The sequence below is a fragment of the Paramacrobiotus metropolitanus genome, unplaced genomic scaffold, assembly GCF_019649055.1.
Source record: "Paramacrobiotus metropolitanus isolate TYO unplaced genomic scaffold, Prichtersi_v1.0 Parri_scaffold0000299, whole genome shotgun sequence".
Lineage (NCBI taxonomy): Eukaryota > Metazoa > Tardigrada > Eutardigrada > Parachela > Macrobiotidae > Paramacrobiotus > Paramacrobiotus metropolitanus.
In genome coordinates this window covers 28,175-45,496 of record NW_026570519.1, presented here as the reverse complement: position 1 = coordinate 45,496, position 17,322 = coordinate 28,175, and the positions used below count along the sequence as shown (strand labels likewise).

At 44.9% G+C, this 17,322-nt stretch overlaps 1 protein-coding gene across 1 annotated transcript; it reads left to right on the top strand.

The window, feature by feature from the left end:
• Positions 1-10,173: 10,173 nt before the first annotated feature.
• LOC129601909 (chorion peroxidase-like) lies at positions 10,174-16,078 on the top strand. Its single transcript, XM_055500843.1, is given in 19 exon segments — positions 10,174-10,355; positions 11,467-11,600; positions 11,713-11,833; positions 12,083-12,204; positions 12,207-12,277; positions 12,279-12,303; positions 12,593-12,628; positions 12,631-12,725; positions 12,794-13,013; positions 13,230-13,469; positions 13,762-14,047; positions 14,106-14,380; positions 14,869-14,913; positions 14,916-14,985; positions 15,061-15,082; positions 15,146-15,293; positions 15,619-15,727; positions 15,836-15,900; positions 15,975-16,078. Coding segments are annotated over 19 exon segments (2,370 nt in total).
• The last annotated feature ends 1,244 nt before the right edge of the window (positions 16,079-17,322 follow it).

The following is a 17,322-nucleotide window of genomic DNA, read 5'->3' as shown; positions in this document are numbered from 1 at the left end:
AGACTGATCACAACGGACACTCCACTACCCGCAAGCGCAAACGCAGTCAAGAAAAAGGTAAGCGTAGCAGTTCGCAATCATCTGCTAGCAGTGAATTATCGGACACACTACCAGTACGCTTGCCGGCCCGAGAGCACGTTGGGAGACGTCCAGACGTTTTCAGCCGGCTGGGGCCTCTGCGGGGAACTGCCGCCGGTAACGCAGCCATTCCTCCCTTTCCACACCATTTTCCGTCGCTGGACAAGAAGCTCGTGAAGAAGCTGCTCGACCACACTGAATACATTGATCTTGACTTACTCCTGCTAAAGAACCGCGTCGAAAAACCAAAGAAACTGGAATCCAAAATGGTGTTCGATAACGGAAAGGTCACCATTAAGCCGGAGGACGGGAAAGTTCGGATTACCTGCTTCACATCATGGATGCGTGCCTTCGGCGTGTTTGCCAGTTACCGCTCTCACACATCGCACCGGAACTAAGCACCCGCTTCTACAAGTACATGGACATAATTGCGTCGTACGTCGAGCGTGGGGTTCCGACCGCCAACTGGCTCGAGTACGATCGGCAGTTCCGCGCGCACACATGACCGGACATCCGTACGATTTCGACCAATGGACTCATCAACATGAAGATACGTACATTGAGTGCATCCAGAACGCATCGTACGTCGAACGCGAATCGTCGCCGCGACCGGAAAAGCCAAAGCAGAAAGACGATCGCTGCCGAAACTGCGGAGGGACAGACCATTACATCAGCAGCTGCCCCGCACCGCGGAAAGGTCAACCGGGATATGGGCAGCCCTTTCGTGCCACTCCCGCCGCAGACGGGGAAATCTGCCGCAACTATAATTACGGAAACTGCCCAACGCCTTGCCGCGCCGGGAGAGTCCATGCCTGCGCCAGGTGTGGGGACCGCAAGCATCGGACGGCCACTTGCCCAAAACTGGATAAATAAAGAAGTGACAGTGCTGGCAAAGGCGAACACACCGCTACGAATTAGCGCCTTTGCCAGACTGCTCGCCCAACATCCGGATTCCACATTAACATCATTCATATCTAATACACTTACAAACGGTTGCACTATCTACTACAATGGTCCCCAGAAAGCACGCTCCACACCAAACGCCGCCTCGACACGCAACCACCACGCTGCGGTTACGCGCACCATACGGAAAGAGGTCGATGCCGGCCATACCATCGGTCCATTTCCCGACCCACCCCTGCCGCACTTTGTCTGCAACGCCCTTGGCGCGCGACCGAAGAAAGACGGCAGCATTCGAACCATCCTGGACTTATCCCAGCCGCACGACGACAGTGTAAACGATTACATTGACGTCACGCAACTTCCGTTGGTATATTGCACCGTTGACCACGCAGTATCCATCCTAACGGAACTCGGCAGAGGCGCACTCATGGCTAAAATGGATGTAAAATCAGCCTTCCGACTGATACCGGTACGCCCGGCGGAGTGGAATCTCCTCGGCTATCAGTGGAACGGTGAGTTTTACTTCGATGTAGTGTTACCTTTCGGGTGTAGGGCGTCGCCGTACGTGTTCGAGCAATTTGCTGGCGCAATTCACTGGATCGTCTCGAACCGCACCGGTCTATTCAGCATGCTCCACTACGTCGACGACTACCTCTTTCTTGGAAAACCTGGAAGTATTCAGTGTAGCACACTGATGTCCACCATGACTCGGACGTGCAGTGAACTCGGGGTCCCTTTGGCACATGACAAAACCGAAGGACCCGCGACTCAGCTGACGTTCCTGGGTATCCGGCTGGACTCTGTCCGACAGACCCTTAGCCTTCCCGACGATAAACGTCAGAGCATCGAGGAAGCGCTGGAAGAATGGAGTAACCGTGACCACTGCACCAAGCAGCAGCTCCAGAGCCTTATCGGAACACTCACGTTTGCCACCAAATGTGTCCCAGCGAGCCGTCTATTTACCCGACGAATGATCGCCCTGCTAACCGACAACCGCCACGAAAAGGTCATCGCTCTCAACGGCGAATTCCGTAAGGATCTGGGATGGTGGAAAGAATTCCTTCCAGCCTGGAACGGCACTGCGTCCTTCATCCAGCCGGACTGGACAAGATCCGACGTCCTTGACCTTTACACAGACGCGTCGGGAACTCTCGGGCTTGGTGCATATTTTCAAGGGTCATGGTTTCAACTGCGCTGGCCACCGTGGATTATCCAGCGGAAGCCATGCATTGAGTACCTTGAGCTGATACCGATACTCCTCAGCTTGATTGTTTGGGGCACTAAACTGCAAGGGAAGCGGGTCATCTTCCACTGCGACAACGAAGGCGCCACCCTGGCCTGGGAGAATCTACGCTCAACCAACGCTGGCGTGTTAGACCTCATGCGCCGCATGTTAAAGACCGCTGCCTGCGCTAATATGACTTTTACCATAAAGCATATACGCGGTGTTAATAACGCAATTGCTGACTCCCTATCTCGTTTTCAGCAAAGCAGATTCCGAGCGCTCGTACCAACAGCGTCGGAACGTCCGGATCCATGCCCGGACATCTTCCCACAGCTTCTAGAAGCGTACAGCGCACGAGCGGCTTAAGCAACTTGCTGCACGCTCACATTGCCAGCTCCACCAGGCAGACGTACGTAACTGCCGTCAAGCAGTTTTCAGTATTCTGCAGTTCTAGATTCGCTCAGCCACTCCCAGCGACGCCAGAAATCACCGCGGAATACGTCGCACACCTGTATTCCGCAAAGAAATCCCTCCGGACCGTTACCGTTTACCTTGCCGGCATCAACAATTACCACCGTGAAGCCGGCATGACATCCCCAACCGGCCACGACATCGTGACTCGCGCCTTGCAAGGTTACCGGCGGCTGGCCCCACCCAACACGGACAAGCGCCAACCTGTCACGTTGGAGATGATGCGATACCTGAAGGACGCCATCCGCTCCAGTGGCATGCCCCACCACGAACAGTCACTGTACTGGGCAACGTTCACCATCATGTACTTCGGCTACCTCCGCGTCGGAGAAGTAACTTGCCCTGGTACCGATCGCTACGATCCGCGGCGCACTCTCCTTTCCACAGACGTGCAAGACAACGAAGATCGATTGCTCATCCAACTGAAAGTCACCAAGACCGATCCAACCGGTCAGGGCCACTCCGTAGCGCTGACGGCGACCGGTCGTTCCGTGTGTCCCGTGCAGGCCTACCGGAAGTATATGGCTCATGCTCAGTTCAACCCGACAGCTGAAGCACGGCCGCTCCTCATCCATCAGGACGGCAGATACCTGACCAGGCGCTCCGTGGAAGCCTGCCTCCATCGTCTCCTGGAGGGGCATCCGGACCAGATCCGAATTAACACCCACAGCTTCCGCATCGGCGCGGCAACCACCGCCGCGTGCAACAACGTGCCAGACCGCGTGATCCAGCGCGCAGGGCGTTGGAAGAGCAACTGCTACGCGCGATACATCCGGACGCCGGCCCCCACCACGCTGAATCCCTACTCCAACGGGTAACGGTTTTGTTTGGGGCAGTCGGGCACAAATGGGATATCGGAAAGTCGTTGTCGGAAGGTCCGCCTGCTCCGACTTCGATTTCGCATATGCCCAATTATGCCGACCTGTTCTCTCTCAAAAACCCGCAACACTGCTGTCGTTCCCGCTTACTCGCTACCGTCCACAAACAAACAACAATACCGCGGCTAACCGAATTTAAAGGACGATTTGCTTGCTAATCGATGTTAAATTAGGTAGACGCAATCTCTTGGCCTCTCTATCTAGACTGCACTATTGTAATGGGATACTCGTCTTGACCTATTTTCCCTATCACGCTAGCAATCCATCAGCCAACCCATTTTGACTCATTTTTTTGCCGACAGTCAGTCAGTCACTGTCACACCGCTGCATGTTTTCGTGTGAATGCCGCTCACCGTTGGCGGTGAGGTATATCAATCTAAGCCGCTAGTAACTCTAAAGAGTGTAAACAGCCAAACAAAATTGTCCGATGGTGAAAACTGAAAATTCCGCTCCATTCTCACTTGTTTTAAAAAAACCTAGAAGGATCTCCATATTGTTGTCGACATATATATGACCAGGGCAGGTCTCAATAAAGCAATACCACTGACTCATTACGTCATCGCAAGAGTAGCTCGCATATTAGCGCGGCTATAGTAAAATGCTGGGAAAATCGGTTTGCCCCTTTTCTGTTTCTGTTAAATGTGATTCGAACTGCAAAATATGCGTATTAACTTCCACTATTTTTAGAAGTAAAATAAACCTTTAAATGTGTAACGTGCATGACTTAGAATCAATTTCCCGTTATTTTTTTTATAATTTCCCCTTTGTGATGTTGCATATTAAATCACCGATACGTGATTATATCATTACTAGTTGACCCGCAAATTGCGCGGAATAATTATATGCGATGGACAAATCATAACCTAGTGCAAAATTAAATTAAATTAAATTAGTACATCCGCTTCGGGAGTTATGGCTGTTAGAAAATTCCAAAAAGGTTAAATGCGTTCAGGTGTACCAAAAGTCTCATTATGGACCGATCCCTTTCGAACTTTGCATGTAAATGCACGTAACCATGAAGATCGTTTTGACACGGATCCACTGTTCTAGCATGTTTTTCAAATTTTAAAATGAATTTCAAAAATTTTAAAGTTCATTTTAAAATCTGAAAAAAATCGTGGAAGTCTGGATCGGTGTAAAAACGATCTTCATGGTAATGTTGTGGATTTACATGCAAAATCTGAGGGAGATCGATCCATAATGAGACTTTTGGTACACCTGAACGCATTTAACCTTTTTAGAATTTTCTAACAAACATTTTCTCCGAAGCGGATGTTGCGCGCACAAACGGTTTTCACGCCAGTGTATACAATCTTCTGGCTACAAAACGTCAAAAACCAAAACAAAATTTTATTTGCGAGTGCGCGAAAGCGAAACTTTTCGTGCACGTACACGAATTTGGTACCATGTACCGGCCGACTTCCCTTAAACCTGAAAATAATACGAAATTTTACGCCCAAATAGGAGAACATTTTGCATTAGTTTCCTGTCCATTAATTAACTTCCAGATCAGTTATCCAATCATTTAGAGTTAGGGGACCGCATAGGGACTCTGTAATTTAGTAGACGTTGACCTCTTCCCTTCTTTTCATTCTGCGCGTTTTAAGATTTAGAGTAAGACGAACATAAGAACAAAAGCCTTTCATTTTTTATCATTCTGCGCTTTTTCAAGCTGTAGGGTCGTTACTATCCGATAACAGTTTACCTATACTTGAAAGCCCAATTTGAAAATTACCACCACTGGTGCCCTTTGTATCCCATTTTAACAATCCGAACACACGGACAGAGTAATGCTATCGCTGCTCCTTTTTTACTATTGCTTTGAGTCTTTGACCAAAGAACACAACCACACAGTTTAAATAAATAAGAAAAGAAGCATTTCGTTATGTTTCCTTCTTCGCTTTTAACTCTTTTCCAAAAGCGGGAACGGTAACGCAAAATTCTTGCATGCTTGCTGCTCCGCTAGCTCCGCTTGCGCTTAGCACGGCGTTGTTCGCGGCGCCGCCTTCTAGTACGCTGTCAAGCGAACTGAAAAATTCATTTGTCCTCTTTACTTACAATGCAGCATTCCACCCACATATTACAATTCGCGCCACATCCAGTTTTACCCCACCCGATTTTATACCGAAATGATTTACAAATGGCTTGTACAGAGAGCTGGATTTGCATTGATATGTATCAGCCGTTCTTTAATCCAAACACCACGTAACCTGCGAAACAAACAACAGCTTGCTGTTCTTCGAAGCAAACCTTGAATACGTATTCCAAGTTGCCCCGTTTGCCTTTCTCGAACACCACCTTGTCTTACCTACCGAAAACGAAAACGTAGAAAAATTGCCTTAAATCGCAGGCAGTTCTGTAAGAAAGGCAACCGCGCCCGCCCGGAAGGTACTTACAGTAGTTAGCTGAAACTGAATAAACTACTGCGGGGTCAGGTACGTTCTTAAAATCAGACTTTAGAACCGTCCCACAGTCGCAGAATCTTTGCGGCCATTTTGTTTTCTTTCCTTCGTTTTGCTTTCTTTCTCAAACTAAATTTCGATGAGAAATGTACATTAAGACGATGAAATATTTTCTGTTATGGAACGTAAAGTTCAGTCAGCAGTAAGCGTAACTGTCAAAGAAGCATGTTGGCTGTTGAGACAGTGGTGGGGTGGTTGGTTTAGCAGTGGTGGGTTCTTAGCTTTTCCCATAGACTTTGTATGTGAAAGTTTTGGAAGTTTCTTTCAAACTTACTTTTTTCTTGAAAAACTGATTTGTGATGGCAAATCTACACTTTTAAGAGCTATCGAATGATATATAGTCACGGCAGTTTGGATCCGTGCGTCGAGCTGACGGACTCAACAAAGATTAAGGCTTACGCGATTATTATATAGAGAAGTCACGGCAGTTTGGATCCGTGCGTCGAGCTGACGGACTCAACAAAGATTAAGGCTTACGCGATTATTATATAGATTCTCCATGTAAATTAGTCCCAATTAGTTCTTTAATTTTGCACATTGTTCAGTTCAGTATCTGCTTCATTTTGTTCTTAGATTTTGAAAAGTTTCTTTTGAATAAATCAACAAAACCAACTCGTGCAGTACGTAATAATTTTGCCGTATACCGGTAGAAACTACAACAGCCGCTTTGTAAGTTGCCGCACAGTACTTAATCATGTTGCCTCTTCCCATTGCTTATTTTATATTAGAAATAAAATCCCAACTGCAATAAAAGAGTAAAACGACTAAAGAACACAAATAAGCTTGAAAAGCTTAAAAAACTCTGGCTTTTACGGTGTTCTTCGGCAATTTGGATTACTCAGCGCTTTCGTCATTGCAAATCCCGCCCTCAGTGGGGTTGCCTGTATTGCGATCTGTCTTGATATAACATTAACGATGTCGTTAATGTTATCATATACAATGTAGGACTAAATGGTCGCATAGCCCCATACCCAGCATTCTGTACGCAAGCGGTGCAGTGCGCTTGTATGAAACGGATATTTTGAACTCAGTCGTACAGTGCACTCCGCTGCATGCGTACTGAATGTGGAGATGTTGGGTATGCGACCATTTTGTCCTAAGTTGTAATATGTATAATGTAGAATAATGTATAATGTGCACACAATTTAGAGCAGGTATACAAAATGTCGGCGTTGCTTAATTTTGTAACGTAGTTGTTGGTACAACCAATTGTGCTGTGTTTCTGAAATGACGGTGGACGAGTAAGTAATTAATTTCCTCGGATGCGTCAGAATAATCCCTGCAACTGTGCATTGCAGGTGCGCACCCACAGAGTATTGTACTTACCTATGCGATCTTAGACAGGTAAATCAATAATTATTATGCAAGAGGGTCAATATTTGCGATGACGCTCGCGTGAAGGCAGTATAATGCGGCGCTGGAGCAGCAGCACATATCACCGCGCGTCACAGTGCCTGATTCAGTCCACTTGACCCACAGCCGGCGCGGTGCTGCGTCTGGATCAAGGTGATTTCAGCACTGCTTTCGGGCCACCTAATTACAATAAACACACATGTTATGCACTAATTAAAGGGAACATATTGCGCCATAATTAGCTCATTTTTGACAAGCTGCCAGCAATATACCATGGAAATCGCAACTGCGACGGAAAACAGTTCCGGCATTCAAGGCTATATAATATTTAAACTTGCGCCATCTGCGGTTGAGCGCAGCAGTATTTCTGCTCATACAAAAAATCATTTTACTAATACAACAGTAGAAATGGGCATCAGATAGGAATATCAGGAATATCCGTTTTGTCCTATCCAACCGAATTTCGGATAGGATAAACTCACTGATAAAGGATAATTATCCGAAACGTTCGGGACAAGGATAATGCCCCGTAGCTTTCGGATAGTCGATAATTGGTGCTTGTCCGAACTTTATCCGAGAATCGAAATAAATTATTTTATCTGCGCTGTTAGATTGTTAAATTACAAGAATTACAAGCGGTAGCAACACATATTAAAGTCTAACGATTATCGCAGCACCATGATGCAGTTGTTTCTTTTTGTGCTAACAAGTAAGCTGCAACTACCTCGTATATTAAGCGTAACTGCAGCATTTCGTATCTGCTTTTTGTAGGGTGATGAAACATGATTCACGTATTTGCACTAGTCCATTGTTCCATCGTTTTAGCGTTAACTTCAAGTTTATCGATACTTAAAATTATGATATTGTACCCGGTATAGTATTTTCTCCTATCGTATGTCTGAATTTTTGTTTTTGTTAAAATTGTCTGTTTGGACAATTATCTGATTAGACTAGGATCCGAGTGTCGGATAACCATAGGATAAGTAGCAAAGAATTAAACGGTCGGGCAGATAATTTTAAAAGTGCCGGATAGGATAAGGATGAAGAATGCCCATTTCTATACTACAGGGCGTCGCTTAAAAGGTCGGATTAAAAGTGATTTCCGGTAATACACGACTTGGAATAACAGCTACAAATTAAACAAAATCTGCAATCCTTATTAAAAAAAATAATAAATATTAATTATAAAAAAACTACACGTACAGAGTAAATTAAACTACTGTAAATTAAACTACTCTCGTTTATTATCCGTATAAATCAAACATACCTGTAGTTTTCTGTTACGATAAAATAATAATATTTTCGTATTTCCGGTAGCTTTTGAGCAACATTAAACCGATCGGCAACCGGACGTAAATTTGTCAAAACTCTCAGCGGCGTCAAAATGGTTATCAGTCGCGCAGTTTTCTGTACGAAGCCGTGAATGGAGTATTGTTCGGTTGTGTTGGATGCGCACTTGACCATGAACTTGACTGGGCTGTGTATGACACCACCACCATCGCCGGCTAATTTATCTCCGGGATTAGCATAATCGGACAAAGTGCTGCGCACCGTGTACAGCTGTAAACGATACATCTCAACCCGCTAATTATCTTTTTTTAAACACCACCACACTAATTTATAATTTTTCCCTCTTCAACCATCCTGCTCACACGAACTCCAACCCGGTAACCGGTTAACCGGGTTCGTTCTGCGGTTACTTAGGAAAAGGTGCCGGTAAGTGCCGGCAATTGTCCTCTGATAAAATTATTTAAAGGTTAATGACAAAACCCGGGTAACGATTCCATATTCGGCAACAGTTGGCGGAAAGAGTAATAATTGCGAAGTGAAATGGTCGGTGATAATAGCGGGTTCCAACGACCCGTTCAGTGGATGCTGCGCGAATACGCCGTAGAGGAGACAACTGTCAGGCTGTCACCATCATAACCCCATATCCATCCACTTAGCATTACGCGAAACAAACACAACGCTACTGGATGGAACAACGCTGTCTTTTTTAAGCAGCATACGCATCAGTCCACCGTTAAACAGCTCTCGCATCTGACCGGCACCGCGCAAGAGTCACCTTTATTTTTAAACGGACAGACTAAACGTTGTGTGTGATATATATGCGGTGTATATTGAACGAAAAACTTGTTTTTTTAAACTGTGTGATATATATGCGATAGTCGATAGACATTAACGATAAAGACTGCTATTTTTATATATATATATAATAGTTAGTGTTGCTGTGTTTGGGAAATTGTTATTTAAATCCTGGCGGTGCGTTGATACGTTGATTGACCTTTAAATTTGCGGACGGTTGTTTACGTTGTGTAACATATATGCGCTGTATTAAAGATAGTGCTGTGTTTGAAAACTGTTAATAAATCCCGCCGGCGCGTTGATGCACACATGTGCGAGATGATACGCTGATTGACCCCGGCGGGCGGACGGACGATCTGCTGGCGGATTTTTCCGGATTAATTGCCCACTGGCGCAACTGCCGCAGCGCGGAGCCCTGCTCATGCCGGCATCGGCGCAGTTTATTCTCACCATGTCGCTGACTGTGATCTCCGTGTTGTTGTTTCTTCCCTGCATAATATGCTCCATTACCGCCAACCTGACCACCCTCCCGGGCGGCATCCGCTCCACCATCAGCACCATTTCCGCGTTGAATGGCCGCGGGAAGACGAGTACCACCGAGGAATGACAGTGATGGGAGCTGAATCAACTGCCGGAGTCATTTGACGTTGCGGGCATATCCGGAGCTAATGGCAGCACTTCCGGGGACTTCCGGCAGTGGGGAATATTCCGCTGCAGAATGTCGGTCGATTGCCGTGGGGAATGGGGTGCCGGTGGAGACGTTGATGGGGAAGCCCGGAGGCGGCGGCGACGGGCGACCGGTGCCGGCGCCGGTTCCGTGAATTATATTACGGTGGAGGCTAATGTGCCGCTGGCGCATGCGTCGTACCAGTCTTCGCCACAGTCGTATATGAAAGGTCAGTGGTTTTCTGTCCAGCTTCCTCGTTGCGGACTTCAGAATGACTTCTTGAGAAACTGGGGTTTTTAAAACCTCAGAATCCCTTTGGTACACCTTTTCATCGCTTCCAGTAATTGGGATAAAAATACAGTTTTTATTTGTACTTAAAGCAAAATGTCGAAAAGAAGGAACAGTTTTTTAATTTTGACGTGAAAATTTTTTAAATTTTGGCATACCCTAAATGCGTTATGGCGACACTTCAGACGTTCACCAGGAAAGTGTTTTACGTTTGTGTGCAATAATTTTATTTGCAAAAAAAGAACGAGTCAAAAGTTTGCTTTAATCGCAGTATGATAATAACCTTATATTTAGGCAGATGTGATTATCCGGTGCAAAAATCACATGTGTATCTGAGCTTTTGCCGGTCTCCAGAAGTCATTTCTTAAACTGTTAACACACATTTCCTATAATTTACGGAAGGATTTTGGAAACGGAAAGTACGGATTTCGAAAGGAAAGGCCGGAAGACTGTTATGTGCTGGATTTCAAAGGAACGTAAATTTTTTATGCCGGAAGTGCGTAGCCAGTGCCTGGCCGGTATAATGTCGGTATAATTAATAAAGCATTTTGTCTTCTGTCGTTGGTGTTATCACAGATCATTAAGAGCGTCATGTTTCGAATACGATACCCGAATTAGTCGAACTTTCCGCAAAATCGAGCGGATTGTTTCGCTAGATATATACTCACAGCAGGAAGTATACTCGTATTGTACATAGTAGAAAGCCTGGTGGTACTTAATTTTCGGAATATTACAGTTACCAATTAAATTTTCACTGTAGACAGTTTTGACATTGCCTTCGCGTATAATGGGATGTATAATAATCCAGCGCTACAGTGTCGGTGGCGGCAAGGCGGAAGTGTGCAGTGGCCCATTGTCCGGGCAGCAGTGGCCCGTGTGCCGTAGCCCCGGCGCTATCTGTTGCATAATCCGTCTCGGGCGCATTACGTGTGTGACGGCTGTCTGCGGGCATTGTTTGCCGGCCGCAGCGGTGCATCTGCGCGTGACACCCGGCATTGTTAATCCCCTTCCTCTCTGTCGCTAACTGTGACGATCCGTGTGTAATCCTCTGTACAGGTATCCGCACACTCACTACTCCACGGTGGAGCTGCCGCCCCTCCTGTACACGGAGCTGAAAGAGCGGGCTGACCACAGTCTGCAACGGGTCGATCAACTCCTCAACCGTGTTGAACCGGAACTGCTCAAAACCGGTAAAGACGCTAACCCCCGTGTTAAAGGCATATTGGCGCCGGTGGATATGATGCCGGCATAATGTTGTGCTGGTTGGGTAATTGTTATATGTTGTAGGTGCGTTTCTTAAAGCTAATAGCTCCGGCGCCTTCGCGTCCATTCACGAGTCACTGGGGCGGGCTAATACGAGGGCGAAACAGCTGTCCCGATCGGCATTGGTCGCTCTCGACATTTCCAAAGGATTGGCGCAAGAGTAGGGAATCCAGCAAAATTGGCAAAATTTTTGCTAATATTCAAATCATTAGATAATTAAATTAAATCGATATACAGTACTTCTATGTAAAAATGAGAGATGAGTTAAAGAAAATATTCAGTTTGAAATTAAATTAATTGAAGTTTAAGACTGAACAGGAACTAGAGTGTTATTATATGTTTTTGTATATGAAATGTGTTTGAAATCGGGTAATTTATAAATATTTGTACATCAAATGTTGTTCTACAGTTATCGGCTATCACGGGAACAAATTCATTATGCACTGCCTCAAATCAGTATATACGGGACAGTGCTGGGAGACGTCTGTGTGCTACCGCCTATTCCGGCATGTTCCTGCAAACCGGGCCGATTCCGGAAATTGACGGCTTCTGCAATAATCCGTATCATCCCGAATGGGGACGCTCATTTTCGGCTTTCCAACGATTTTTTACCACCGGCGTACGACGACGGTCAGTTCGATAGAAATATGGCAAAACGCTTGACAAACTCATTAATGGATCAACCGAAATCATAATATAAGCTAATTACGATTAACTGGTTAAAAAATGTGATACTAAAATTAATTATTAAAATTAAGGAAACTAATTGTGAAGTATTAAAAAGCGTATTTAATTAGAACAGTTAAGTTAATCAGCACCAAATTTATTAGGAAAATCAAATTTATTAGGAAAATCAAAGTTCAAGAGAAATTATATTATTAAGATGAATTATCGTTTGACATGCTGCAGTTAATTGCAGGCATCGAATCGCCACGAGCACGCGGCGTAACTGGCAACCCCTGCCGTCGGCGCGTCTCATTTCCACCGTTATGCATCCGGATGTGGACCGGCCGCACTGCCACTACACTCTCCTTCTGATGCACTTTGGACAGGTTGGATAAATAGCACCCGCAGCGTATTTGTACATCTTCAACGAGAAACCTCAACTTTATTGTTGCAGTTTATGGATCACGATATAAATCACACACCCACCACCACCCTCACCGGCTTCGGTAAATCAGCTAATATTCAGTGCTGCGAGGTGCCCTGGGGAATTCCCGGACATCCGGCGTGTTATCCCATTGAAATTCCGGCTGGGGATCAGTTTTATGCAAAATACAATTTGCGCTGTATGAATTTCGTACGATCGGAAGCGGCGCCTCGGCCCGGATGCGCATTAGGTACATGAAAGGTCACGCGGAATATTTTATGTAAAATGTGCAACGATTTCATAATTCCAATTAGTCCCGGTATTTTTCCTCTAATTTTAATTCATAATTCAGCTTTAAGAATATTGATGAAAGAGAGTAATTATTTATTTGTTGGGGCTGAATTTGTCAAAAATCTAATTTTAAATAGGTATCTGCGTCACATAATGTGTGCAAATATAATGATAGGGCCGCGCGAACAAATGAATCAGCTCACCAGTTTCATCGACGGAAGTCAGATTTACGGATCAACCTATGACGATATGAAGAATATGCGAACATACCAGTACGGCAAACTGCGGACGGTCTTCGTCGATTATTGCCATAAGGATGTTTTACCGCCTGATCCAGAGACCGGCGACTGTCCGGATGCTACCGCATCGCTGCCGTGCTTCCGAGCCGGCGACAGTCGTGTCAACGAAAATACCGGTACTTTGACGAAAAATGCGCATCTTGGTTCGAGTTTCTCTGATTGCCAGCTTGCTATAATTTTTAACATCAAGTTAGTTTTTAAAGTACGCAATAAAAAAAGACTTTAAAACCTGAATACTTTTTTAAATTCAAAAACTGTCTTTTACAGAGATTCAATTTACAATGCAAAAAAATAAAATTAATGATAATACATTCAGGTTTCTTCTAAAAAAATTAAAACCATTTTATTTGCGGTACAACAAAGTTTAAATTTGCAATAAAATGAAAAATATTTTCAACGTGAATGCAGGTTTGGCCACGATGCACATCCTCTTCTCGCGTGAGCACAACCGCATCGCTGAGGAACTATACTATATGAACGCCCACTGGGATGATGAACGACTATTCCAGGAAGCCCGAAAGATTGTCGGCGCCATTCTCCAGCACATCACCTACAACGAATGGCTACCGCTGGTGCTCGGCAAGGATGTCATGTACCAGAATGACCTTTTGCCGCTGCCTACCGGCTTCTACGGCGGCTACGATAAGACCGTCAATCCTAGCGCCGCCAACGTCTTCGCCACCGCCGCGTTACGGTCAGTAAAGGAGCACCCGGTGACCTTTTAATTTTCTGAATACAGCGTTTGACTACAGATTTGGACACACGTTGATCCCGTCGTGGTTCCGTTTCTTCAACAAATACCACGAATACATCGGGCAGAAACAGTTGCGGGACGCCTTCTTCAAACCATATCCGCTGTATCAGCCGGGCGTGGTGGATATGTATTTGCTGGGAATGATCAATGATAACATACAGAAACGTGATACCTTCATGAGCAGCGAGATCACCGAGCACTTATTCGAGTCGAAGCCCCATCAGTTCGGAGTGGATTTGGCGGCGATTAATATTCAGCGTGGTCGGGATCACGGTACGCCCTAATCAAGTCTGATAGCATATATTAATAATACAATCTATGTAAATGACACTCTGCCAGTTTATACGAGTATTAATGCCGACGTCAAATGCATAATTACCTATAATTCATTGCATGCATTATCCATAATGCGACGTACCGGCCTAATTACTACAGCAAATCTACTCTTATAGATTGCATATGAGATCGTAGTGCATGGGCGAAACGGTCCAATTACGTCTTTTCCTTCCTGTTCGTCAGTGCATTGTGCTGTCCAAGTAATATTCTAGTAAAATAACTTTTTTAAAATTTTTGTAATTTAAATTATTGCTCAGAAATATTGGATTGCTCAAGTTTAGTAGCGTTTTATAAAATTTACAGCATTGCCCCTTTATAATTAGTGACCGACTGACCGCTGTGTGCTTGGTTGGTAAAGGCAACCCCGCGCGATCTTCGGCATTACAGATGTGAAGTACCCATGAAAACAAACTGATGCATTTCAGGTTTGCCCCCTTACAACGCCTGGCGGGAATTCTGTGGACTGCCAAAGTGAACGCCTTCGATGACCTTAAGGATGTAATGCGTGCGGAAGTTGTCGAACGCTTCCGGACGGTTTATGAGTAAAATAATATCTTCGCAATTTGAATCCATAATACCAATTAATACTGCATTAAACACATTTGTCTTTCTTATAGAACGGTAGACGATATTGATCTGGTACGTATGTCGCAGTCATTCAAGAATCTGGTCGATGACAAATAATTTCGACCATGTTGATAGTTTCCCGCCGGCATTGCCGAAGAGCCGTTGCATGACGGACTCCTGGGTCCGACGTTTACCTGTCTGCTGACCAAACAGTTTGTGCATCTGAAGCGCGGCGATCGGTTCTGGTACGAGAACGATGTACAGCCCAACGCTTTCACATCAGGTGGGTACCGGCCTTGGCAAAGCGGTGGAGAGCGAGTCTAGTTTAAAATTGAAGATACTATTCTTTTTCCGCCATATATCATAGCGAAAAAGCGCAAATATGTTTTTAGTACTTTTACGATGCGTAACAGTCCGACCGACATAATTATGTGGAGCAAAAATAGAAGTCTTCTGAGCGAAGACTGATAATTCCGGTATGACAATCATTCTGTCTTTAAAGCGGTCTACCGTTAATAACTTTGTTGTTTGTCTACCAGTGTGGCAGTCCGAAGAAAAACGGAATACTATCGTTAGTCTTATTTATGAATATAAAGTACGTTTTGCAGAGCAACTTTACGAACTCAGGAGGAGCAGTATAGCCCGGATTATCTGCGATAATTCCGATGAAGTAGAGACTGTACAGCCCAACGCCTTCGTCCATGTATTGCCGTTAGTGTAAGTAACACTATCCAAAGCGGTCCTTACATGGTACAAGGGTTATATACGTACCACGTTAATACCACGAGTAATTTCTAATAACATGTATTTTCTCTTGGGTAACAGAAATGAGAGAGTGCCATGTAAAGGACCGTTTCTCCCGCGCGTGAATTTGCAAGCATGGAAAGAAGGTACGCTACGTGAATGAATAAGAAATGACGATGGCTGTATGTATAAAGGGTAAAATTGTTTGTGCGTTTGGCAGTTCCGCGGGAAGCAGCGGAGCTGAAGAGCGCCATTCATGACGCCGTGCAGCAGAGTGTTCTGCCCAGGCCGCCGGGCAGCTACGGGGAGGCCGGCTACTCGTGACCTTTGTGATGCATTCGATGCCAACTGTGTTGTCTGTTGTTCTGCGCTGTATAAATCTCTTCTCTGTTGTTCCCTACCTCCATAGTTATCAGTAACTGCACAAAGTGAATAAAGCCAGTCAAGGTTGACTTCGAGTTACTGCACTTCGAGTCATCGCGTATGTATGTCAAGTCGAAACAGAAATAAGTCAACATAACTTTAACTTCAACAAAACAAAACCACACAGCCCAGCGTTTGTTTGCAATTTTATTTGCCCGCCTATTTTAATAAAATTCCTGCGATAGCGGGGAATGACTAAACATGTGAATCTCTGGACAATTAAGCTCCGTCTTCCAGACAGAAAACATTTTACTATAATATACCATGCTCTGTAACTGGAGGTTTTTGATGTACACGCTTTATTGTTAGCCCTGTCGCTAATGCGCACAACCGACAATTATTTTTCAGCTTGGAACTACTGGGCGCTTCTTTTCGTGTCTTGAGCCTGATTCTGTATTGGCAATATTTATCATAGTAGCAAGTCTACTGGGAGCCTTGTATCTGTACTTGTTTTGCAAATTCGATCATTATTGTTCGAAGATAGTAGAGATGGTTGTAACTGGATGTACACCTATGAAACCACGTAATTCCTGGCCGTCCGCCACCTAACAATCATTGTTTTCGACTTTAAAGAGCAGAAATTCGTTGTACGAGGACGCTAAACCATTGTATTATGTATATATAAAACATTATTCTCGTTACAAGCAAATTGGCAGAGAATTACATTGATTATCGGGCTTAGATCGCGCTTTCTGCAGAAGTCTTTCTGGAGAAGAGTATCTGCATGTCGAGGACAAGTCAGACGCTGCTTCTCGTGCTAAACAAAGGTCAGTTCGATAACTTCATTTAATTAATGAGTATTGTCAGATAGTTAACCGTGTTGTTTTATCCATTTGTCATTGCACTAACAAGTGTTGTTTTACTTCACAGAGTTTCCACTAAACTATACCGTAAAAGGTACAGTACATACTGTAGCGGTCCTCACAAGTTCTACCATAGACCTTGTGTACGAGTACGGAATATATGGTAGTACATGCAATGTGTGTATTGTAGGTATGTTTGTTTGTGTCTGCTGGCAGTGCACACTTTGCAAGCGCGATTTCCCCGTGCACGAACTCTGTGGTATTAACTTGAGAGAATCACTTACGGTACATGTAAGATCAGACGTCGTAAGTCCATGACCATTTATTTAATCTGGATGCCAG